General features: G+C 63.8%; 1 protein-coding gene across 1 annotated transcript; it reads left to right on the forward strand.

Moving 5' to 3' along the window:
* Positions 1-5954: 5954 nt before the first annotated feature.
* Positions 5955-10152, forward strand: PPP1R15A (protein phosphatase 1 regulatory subunit 15A). Its single transcript, XM_039510044.1, has 3 exons — positions 5955-6043; positions 7438-8474; positions 9287-10152. The coding sequence occupies exons 2-3, from the start codon at positions 7473-7475 to the stop codon at positions 9623-9625; spliced, it is 1341 nt and encodes a 446-aa protein (XP_039365978.1). The 5' UTR covers positions 5955-6043; positions 7438-7472; the 3' UTR covers positions 9626-10152.

Below are 10152 nucleotides of genomic sequence, written 5' to 3' on the forward strand. Positions count from 1 at the left end.
CCACGCCTGGAACAGAACATGGGCCTGGGGTGTCAGGGCACTGCTGCAGGGAAGCTCGCAGCACCAGAGTCCCTGATTGGGGGCACTGCTGTGCGGAAGCTCGCAGCACCCGAGTCCCCAGCTGGAGACACCGCTGCAGGGAAGTTTGCAGCACTGGGGTCTCCAGCTGGGGCACTGCTTCAGGGAAGTTTGCAGCACCAGGGTGCCAGTCTGGGGCACTACTCTGGGGAAGCTCGCAGCGCCGTGGTCTCCAGCTGGGGCACTGCTGTGGGGAAGCTTGCAGCACCGGGGTCCCAGCTGGGGCACTGCTGTGGGGAAGCTCACAACACCGGGGTCCCCAGCTGGGGGCACTGCTGCAGGGAAGTTCGCAGCACTGGGGTCTCCAGCTGGGGCACCGCTCCAGGGAAGCTCACAGCAGGCAGACAGGCTGGGGTCTCCAGCTGGGGCACTGCTGCAGGGAAGCTCGCAGCAGGCAGACAGGCTGGGGTCTCCGGCTGGGGCACCGCTGCAGGGAAGCTCGCAGCAGGCAGACAGGCTGGGGTCTCCTCTGACCCGGCACGCAGGGTCCAAGGTGGCCCGTGGGTGGCAGAACAAAGCAGGACCTGAGCTAGCGGCGGCCCCAGATTCCCGGGGGTGGGGTGGGGTGGGTGGGGGGCCGGAGGATGAATGGAGCCATTCATGCCCCTGGCCTGGGCATTGGGATGGGGGTGGGAGGCCTGGGCACAGCTGGGGGGGGGGGCTGTGCTAGGGGGTGAGAGCGTTGGCTAGCAAGGCCCCATGGCAAAGGCCGGTGCAAAGCTGCGAGCTTCCCCACAGCAGTGCCCCCAGCCGGGACCCACCGGCATGGAGACACGGCCCCATCTCTCTGCTACACCCCATCCCCTGGGGACCCCCAATACCCAGACACGGTCCTGCCCCCCCGCTACACCCCATCCCCTGGGGACCCCCAATACCCAGACACGGTCCTGCCCCCCCGCTACACCCCATCCCCTGGGGACCCCCAATACCCAGACACGGTCCTGCCCCCCCGCTACACCCCATCCCCTGGGGACCCCCGATACGCAGACACGGTCCTCCCCCCCCCCGCTATACCCCAGCCCCTGGGGAGCCCGTCCCCTCCCCCGTATCCCAGCCCCTCGGGCCCCTCAGAACCGAGACACGCCCCTGCCACACCCCAGCCCCTGGGACCCCCGATACCCAGACACGGTCCTGCCCCCCTCCCCCACTATACCCCGGCCCCCAGGACCCGCAGCCCCCAGTGACACCCCCCCCCGGCTATAACCCGACCCCCGGGACCCACACGGCCCCCAAAACACGCCCTGCTGCCCCCCCTTACTGCAGATCAGTCAAGCGGGGAGCTGAGGCGCCGGAGCCCAGCGCACCCCCGGGCGGACCCCGGGCACTGGGCGGGGGGACCCGGCCGACAGAGCCGCTTGTTCTGTTCCCGGCTCCGGCCGCGGCGCCGGCTGGGACACTGGGACCAGCTGCCTGCGGGGGCGGGGGGCGCAGGGAGCCAGGAATTCCTGATCCGACACGGCTCGGCCCCACCCCGGGGTCAGAGACCCCGCGGGCCTGGATTTAACCCGTTCCCCGGCTCGGGACACCGCGGGAGAAGTCCCTGGCTGGGGCACTGCTGGGGGGAAGCTCGCAGCGTCAGGGTCCCTGGCTGGGGCACTGCTGGGGGGGAAGCTCGCAGCGTCAGAGTCCCTGGCTGGGGCACTGCTGGGGGAAGCTCGCAGCGTCAGGGTCCCTGGCTGGCGCACTGCTGGGGGGAAGCTCGCAGCGTCAGGGTCCCTGGCTGGCGCACTGCTGGGGTGAAGCTCGCAGCGTCAGGGTCCCTGGCTGGGGCACTGCTGGGGGGAAGCTCGCAGCGTCAGGGTCCCTGGCTGGGGCACTGCTGGGGGGAAGTTCGCAGCACTTGGGTCCCGGGCTGGGGCACTGCTGGGGGGAAGCTCACAGCACTTGGGTCCCGGGCTGGGGCACTGCTGGGGGGAAGCTCACAGCACTGGGGTCCCTGGCTGGGGCACTGCTGCAGGGAAGCTCGCAGCACTGGGGTCCCTGGCTGGGGCACTGCTGCGGGGAAGCTCGCAGCGTCAGGCCCCAGCAGGCCCGAGGTATTTAGCTGGAATTCAGAGCAGGACAAAACTCCCTGGTCTCCCCCCCCGCCCCCCCGGCCGCAGCGTCCCCACCCCGCCCCTCCCCCTTGGCTCAGTGCCCTGGCTGGAGCCCCCGTGTCCCCCAGCCGGCCTGACCCCCATCTCCCCCCACAGCTGTGGGGTTCTCCCCACGGGGGGCAAATCACCCCCCCTCAAATTCCCCCACCCCGCCTTTAGCCCTCTGACCCCGCCCCAGCCTGAGCTCCCCCCCCTTGCCCGCCCCATGCCAGCTGGTGCCCGGGGTGGGGCGCGGTATGCGCCCCCCCTAAGGAATCCGCGCCCACGGGCCTGAGCGGGGGGCAGACACACAACCCCCCCTCGCCCCATTGATTCCAGCTGCTCTGCACCCCCCACCCTGAGATGCCAGGAGGGATGGACAGACGGGGGGGGGCGCTGTGGAGGGACAGGGCAGGGCTGGGGGTATGGCTGGGGGGCTGGTTGGGGGGCAGTTCTTACCTGGCTCCCAATGGGGCACGCTGGGGTCCGGGCCGCTCGGGGGGGATCTTAGCGACACCCCACTGGGCCAGTGCCTCTCTCCTTCCCTCGCTCCCCCCCAGCTCCCTCTCTGCCCCCCCGGCCCCCTTCTTCGCTGGGCCCCCCAGCCCGGCCGCCTGCCCCCTCCCCTCTTCCTGTCCCCCTACACCCCTCTACTATCCGTCCCCCTACACCCCACTAGCTCCGCCCCCTACACCCCTCTACCATCCGGCCCCCTACACCCCACTAGCTCCGCCCCCTACACCCCTCTTCCTATCCCCTAAACCCCGCTACCATCCGTCCCCTACACCCCACTAGCTCCGCCCCCTACACCCCTCTACCATCCGTCCCCCTACACCCCACTAGCTCCGCCCCCTACACCCCTCTACCATCCGTCCCCCCACACCCCGCTAGCTCCGTCTCCGTACACCCCTCTTCCTATCTGTCCCCACACACCCCCTCTATCTATCTATCTATCTATCCCCAGCCACACTATCTCTCTCTCTCCATCACCCCCCCCCCAGCCACCCCTTCTCTCGCTCTCAGCTGTTTCTCACCCCCCCACCCCACCCGGCCCGGAGTAACTGCCCGGCTCCCCGGAGGAGACTGGGACAAAGAGACTTTCTCTCCGTCCACTCCCCTCCCACCACAGCCTGGCCAGGGCCGGGCGGGGACAGAGAGCTAGGGGGGGCTGGGAGCCAGGACTCCTGGGTTCTCTCCCTGACTCTGGGAGGGGAGTGAGGTCTGGTGGTTAGAGCAGGGGGGGCTGGGAGCCAGGACTCCTGGGTTCTCTCCCTGACTCTGGGAGGGGAGTGAGGTCTGGTGGTTAGAGCAGGGGGGGCTGGGAGCCAGGACTCCTGGGTTCTCTCCCTGGTTCGGGAGGGACTGGGTTAGCGTGGGGGGTTGGGAACCCAGAGAGATGCCTGGAGGTGGAGGGGTGTGTGTTGGGGGGGGCTGACCCACGCGCCCCACAGATACAGGGTCATTTCCTCCCCCCGCCCCACACACACTTGGCCTGAGCATCTGGCGCCCCCGTGTGGCCGGACGCGTTCAGGACAGGGCGGCGTCCCGGCCCCTGCAACCTGCCCATGGCTCCTGGGGGCGCTGCATGTCTGGCCACGACCCCCACCCCACACGCTGCAGATGGGGGGTGGAGCTTGCCAGGGGAAGTCCGCCCTGAGGAGCGGGGATCCATAAAGGGGAGCCTGTTAATGTCCCTAGTGCATCCCTAAGGGCGGCATTATCCCATTTCACAAACAGGGAAACTGAGGCACAGGGCGGCAACAGGACACACAGAGAACCCAGGAGTCCTGGCTCCCTGACCCCCCTGCTCTAACCACTAGACGCCACTCCCCTCCCAGAGCCAAGGAGAGAACCCAGGAGTCCTGGTTCCCAGCCCCCCTGCTCTAACCACTAGATGCCACTCCCCTCCCAGAGGTGGGCAGAGAACCCAGGAGTCCTGGCTCCCAGCCCCCAAACCAATTACTTCAGCTGCCTGAGACGGAAGCAAATGAAAAGCTACATTCACACCGTTTTTAAAACGGAAGAAAAATAAGCCCAAAAAGTGAAAGTGAAAACTAACAGTGAAAGTGCTCTGAGGCCTGGAATTTCAAGGGAAACCCCAACCCCGCGGGAGTGTAACGGGGATCCCCAGCCACCTCACACCAGGCCTGAATTGGGACCCCTGTGTCGCCTAGAGCTAGAAAGGACCCAAGCGTCCTGGCTCCCAGCCCCCTTGCTCTAACCACTAGACCCCCTCCCCTCCCAGAGCTGGGGAGAGAACCCAGGCGTCCTGGCTCCCACATATACAATGTTTAGTTCGGTATGACGTTTAGAGGTGGTTGTGTTGTTGTGTATCTCTGGAGCGCAGCATTGTGTTGATTGTGTTGTGTGCCACACGCCGTGTCACCTTTTGTGCTGCTCCGCCAGAGGGTGTTGTGTTGCACTGTGTGTTTGCATGATGTGTTGAACATCCCTGGGTTGTGCTGTGTTTCCGGGGCCTCTATGCTGTGTGCTGTGCCTACTGTTGTGTTGTGTTATATTGTCTGGTGGTACTTTGTGTTCAGTTTTGCTAGGTTGTGGTGTTGTGTGTGTGTGTGTTGGGCTTGTGCAGTATTGTCGAGTGGTGTGTATTCAGTGTGCTGGGCAGGCTCCTGGAGTGGGTTGTGATTGTGCTGAGTTGCCATGTTGTGGTTGCATTGCCTGTGTTGTGTATTGCTTGGGATTGTGTTGCTTTGATTGGGTTATATGTGCAATGGTTGTGTGACGGCTCTTTTGTGTATGTGGTGTTGTGATTCTGTTGTGTGTGCACTGGGCAGGGTTGTGTGCATGTTGTGTTGGATGTAGTTGTGTTGTGTGTCTGCTGTGTTGGATTGTGACTGTGTTGTACATTTGCACTGATGTGTTGTGCGTGCATTGGATTGTGACTGTGTTGGACTGTGACTGTGTTGTGTGTTTGCTCTGTTGTGTGGCATTTGTTCCGCGTGGTTTGCACTGTGCTGTGCGTGAAGTGTGCGGCACTCTGGATGCTCTGTTGTGCTGTGTGTGTTGGTGTATGTGTTGGGTGGGGCAGGATAGGTGCTGCATTGTGAGGGGTTGTGTGTGCTGGTTGTGATGGATCAGGAATTGTTGTCTTGCACTATGTTGTGCATGTACCGCATTGTGTACTGTTATGTGTGTTGTGTTGTGTACGTGCTGCATTGTGGACTGTTGTGTATGTGTCAGGGAGGGCGGTTGTGTGGTGCTCTGTTGTGTGTTGTGTACATGTTGCGTTGCACTGCTGGGTACATGCTGTGTTGTGTTGTGCTGGGTTGGGTTGTGTACATGTTGCTGGGTATGCCCTGTATTGTCTCCAATTGCACTGTTTTGTAGCATTGCACTGCTGGGGACCTGCTGGGCTGTGTTGTGTTGTGTTGTGTTGCTGGACACGTGCTGGGCACGTGCTGGGCTGTGTGTGTTGTGTTGTGTTGCACTGCTGGGCACGTGCTGGGCTGTGTGTGTTGTGTGTGTTGTCTTGCATTGCGGGGCACTTGCTGGATTGTGTGTGTTGTGTATGTTGTGTTGTGTTGTTGCACTGCTGGGGATGTGCTGGGCTGTGTGTGTTGTGTTGTGTTGTGTTGCACTGATGGGTACGTGCAGGGTTGTATGTGTTGTGTATGTTGTGTTGCATTGTTGCACTGCTGGGCACGTGCTGGCTTGTGTGTCGCTGGGCACGTGCCGGGCTCTGTTGCGCGGTCGCCTTCCCCCCGCCCCCTGTGACGTCACACTGACGTCAGCGCCAGGCGCTATATAACCCGGCGCGCCCGGCCCCGCCCAGCATTTCTCTTCCTCCAGCCACAGAACAACCAGCCCCGATGGAGCCTCCCGCCGCCGCCCGCCCCACGGAGCCCGCTGCTGCAGCGCCCTGCTCGCCGGTAAGGGGGGGGGCACCGCGGAGCCCCCCGCTTCCCCCGGTCCGGCTCCTGATCCCCTCTAGTCCCCCCCTGCGCCCCCTTAGCGTCCCCCTGCCCCACCGATCCCCTCTATTCTCCCCTGTGCCCCCTTAGCGTCCCCCTGCCCCACCGACCCCCTCTATTCTCCTCTGAGCCCCCTTAGCGTCCCCTGCCCCTCTATTCTCCCCTGCGCCACTGCCCCCTCTAGTCCCCTGCGCCCCCTTAGCGTCCCCTGCCCCTGATCCCCTCTATTCTCCCCTGCACCCCACAATCAGCCTGCACCCTTGTGCTCCCCCTGCTCAATTGAGGCCCCTGCACCCCTTATTCTGCCTTAGCCAAACTCCTCCTCCCTGAACCCCCTCATCTCATTCCTCCCTCCCCCATCCTTGACTCTGTCCACCCCCCACTCCCGGGCCAATGGCCCCACCCTGTTGTCTCCTGTTTTAGGGGGTCTGTTCCCCCCAAGTGCCCCACATCGGGGTGATCCTGTCCCCTGTTTGTTCAACACCCCAATGTACATTTCTCCCCCTCGGGGTCTGTGCCCTGCAATGGGGTGAGCTGTGCTGTGGGAGGGGTGTCAACACTTGGGGTGTTTCCCCACTGTTCAGGGGACCCTGCTCCTTCAGGAGGGCTGCATACCAGCCCCCCAGGGGCCCCCCAGCCCCCTCCTCCTCCCTCCCTCTGATCCTTCCCCCCCCCACCACACCCCCCCCCCCACCGCAGCAGCCCCCAATCTAGCTCTAAGCCCCAACACCAGAGTGAACCTGTGCTGATGTGACGCACCCCCCGCTAGGTCCCCAGAGCTGCAGGAGGGGGGTGTCACGTGTGCGCGTGTCCCTGGTTTCCAGGTTGGGGTGTAGCCAGACACGCTCAGCCCGAGACTCCAGAGGCGTGGAAGCCTCTCGGTGCTTCCGCCCAAAAGAGGGAAGGAAAAAACCAAAAACTAGAGGGGAAACTGAGGCACAGAGAGCCAGGGACAGAACCCAGGAGTCCTGGTTCCCATCCCCCCTGTCCTAACCACTTCACCCTTCACTCCCCTCTCTGAGTTAAGGAGAGAACCCAGGAGTCCGGGCTCCCAGGCACCCCCCCCCCCTTTGTTCTGAGTCATTGCAGGTTACCGAGGGCTGATGGTACCAGGTGATGGCACTCGGGAGCCATCTGCCAGGGCCGGGAGAGCTCGGACTCCTGGGTTCTTTCCCCAGCTCTAGAGAAATCTAATATAGAGCAGATAGGAGCTGGGACGCCTGGGTTCTTTCCCCACTTGGGGAACTTCCCAAGGGGTGAGCTGGGAGCCCCACAACAATGCCCCATCCCCCCACATACACACCTGGCCGCTGGATTCTCCGGCACTGACGTGTCTCCCTTCCTCATTCCAGACCCCGAGGGAACCGCGACTCCCAGCCTGGTCGAGATGCTCCGCGTCTTGTCCCCACAACTGGGTGGCCTCCTGGATGTGCTCACCTGGGCTGTGCTGTCGCTCCTGGGTTACTGGCGTCGCCTCCCCGCGGCCGTGATGATGAGGAGGAGGAAGAGCCGTGGGCCGGCCCGCCCACGCCACGGCTTGGCCACCCCGCTCCCGGCACATCGGGGAGCCCCGGAGGAAGGAGAGGACTTTGCGGCAGGTCCCGCTGCGTCCCAGGGGCCAGCCCCCCATTGGGGAGAAGGGGAGAATTCAGGGGGAAGCCCCCAAGCTCCTTCTGTGTCCCACGACCAGGAGGAGGGAGTGAACTGTGGAGAAGAGGCCGCGGCCCGGCTGGAGATGTTCCTCCCTCTGGAGGAGGGTGGAGATGGTCAGAAGCAACCTCGGGATGGTCCATCCTGGTCCCCGCAGGACAGGGAATGTCACGGGGCTGGTCGGAAACCTGAAGGAGGCCTCAAGCCACCTGGGGGAGATGCCCCCAGCTGCCCTCAGGGTGGCCCAGACCTGGGGCACCCCATCACCAGGAACCCCCATGTCCTGTCCTTGTTCTACTGCCCCTCGGAGGAGGACGACGACGACGCTGGAGACTGGCCCAGCGAGGAGGAGGGAGATGGAGGGGGCTGCTCGGGCGCAGACTGGACCGATTCGGAGGAGGAGCCGGAAGACGACGCCTGGCGTGAGGAGAACGAAGCGCTGTGGGGGACCCTGTGCCGTGGGCAGGACCCCTTCAACCCGCTACGCTTGGCCGGGGGCCCCCCGGGCCCCAACCAGCCACGGCCCAAGAACCAGGAATTCCGAGTTTCCTTCTACCTCCGCGGGTCGGACTCTGAGGCTGAAAAAGAGGGGGACCCCTGGAAACCCCCTGAGAAGCCCTGGCCTATGAGACGGGGTGTCCCTAGTAGGACTCGGTGCTGTGAGCTGGGATCCCGGGGAGCCGGGGACCCCATCAAGGTGGAGACCTCGAACTCTGAGGGCAACCAGACAGCTAAGAAGGTGAGCTGGGGCCAGGACTCCTGGGTTCTCTCCTGGGCTCTGGGAGGGGAGTGGGGGTCTAGTGGTTGAAGCAGGGGGGGCTGGGAGCCAGGACTCCTGGGTTCTCCCTGGCTCTGAGAGGGGAGTAGGGTCTAGTGGTTAGAGGGGGGAGGAGCCAGGACTCCTGGGTTCTCCCTGGCTCTGAGAAGGGAGTAGGGTCTAGTGGTTAGAGGGGGAGGAGCCAGGACTCCTGGGTTCTCCTCTGATCAGTTTCCCTAAGCACAGGCCCAGTGGCCTGCTGGGTAATTTCAGGGGGTGACATCAGATTCACCTGCCTTCCCACAAGGGGAATCTTATGCAATGGAGTGAAACGGGGCCTGCTGGGTCCTGGGGGGGCTTCTCCTAGCTGGGCATCTCAACCCCGCCCTGCTGGTGCCCCTCACTCCCGACCCGCAGCCCCCCCAGCCCCTTTGCTAGGAAACATCTGGTAATTTCTGTGTAACGCTGGGCTTTTCCGGAACGGGGTGACGTCAGCGAGTGAGTCATTGGCTGCCTTTCCCCCTCCCCCCCCCTCCCCCCCGGAGAGCTGGCTCAGACCAGCTGCTTCTAGGGAGCAGAAAGTTTGGTGCAGTGTGTGTGGGGGGGGAGGTCTAGTGGTTAGAGCTGGGGGGCTGGGAGCCAGGACTCCTGGGTTCTCTCCCTGGCTGGGGGAGGGGAGTGGGGTCTAGTGGTTAGAGCAGGGTGGCTGGGAGCCAGGACTCCTGGGTTCTCTCCCCCATGTCCTTAGTGTCTGGGTTCTCCCCTCACCCTTTCTCTTTCTCCCCCCCATCCAGGTTCGATTCTCCCCCGTCGTCACCGTGCACCCCCTGCTGGTCTGGCGCTTTGCCAGCCGGGCTGCCCGCCGGGGGCCCTGGGAGGAGCTGGCCCGGGACCGGAGCCGCTTTCACCGGCGCATCGAGCAGCTGGGGGCCATCCTGGGGCCCTGCCTGGAGCCGGGACACCGGGCCGGAGCCTGGAGGAGGATCCACAGGGCAGCCCCGGAGCCGGCGGGACAGGAGATGCCCTTCCCCCTCCACGAGGGAAAGGAGGGGGAGGGGACGCAGGACATGTCTCTCCAGCTCTGCTCGGAAAGGATGGAGGACCCAGGCATCCGGGATGGAAGACTGGGCTAGGGCACAAACTGTCTTCCCGGCTCCCCCCAGTGGTGATCGCATTAACCCTTCTGGCTCTGCAGCCAGGCTCCCCTCTGCAGCTCTGGGAACTGGGACTCCTGGGTTCTCCCTGGCTCTGGGAGGGGAGTGAGGACTAGTGGTTAGATCGGGGGGGGACTGGTACCCAGGCCTCCTGGGTTTCTTTGGGGATGACACCCCTTTACCTACCTCAATCTCTCACCTGCGTGTGCTCCGATCTGTTGGTTTATTACTGATAAATTATTTTCTGGCTGGTCCATCTGGCCGGGGACTAAATATTTATATTTTTTTATATCGGGATGTATGGGGGGTGGGGGGAAGTGGGCGGAAGGGATTTCTCAAGCAGCCCGGGCCTCTTCCTTGAGTTTCTGAATCCCCCTGGTATTTTACTCCCCCGTCACCCTGACTCTGGGCTGCTTTAACTGCTCCCAGTCTGCTAATAAAGGTTTAATACGCGGCTGCTCGCTCTGCGTGGTGGTGTTCAGACCCCTCCCCAGGTGTCCGAGGGG

Source organism: Mauremys reevesii, linkage group 22 (genome assembly GCF_016161935.1).
Source record: "Mauremys reevesii isolate NIE-2019 linkage group 22, ASM1616193v1, whole genome shotgun sequence".
Classification (NCBI taxonomy): Eukaryota; Metazoa; Chordata; order Testudines; family Geoemydidae; genus Mauremys; species Mauremys reevesii.

Bases quoted from the DNA above. Each gene is read 5' to 3' on its own strand.
- PPP1R15A (XM_039510044.1), top strand. From the start codon at position 7,473: ATGCTCCGCGTCTTGTCCCCACAACTGGGTGGCCTCCTGGATGTGCTC. The intron at 8,475-9,286 runs GTGAGCTGGGGC...CCCCCCATCCAG, and splicing joins GCAACCAGACAGCTAAGAAG to GTTCGATTCTCCCCCGTCGT.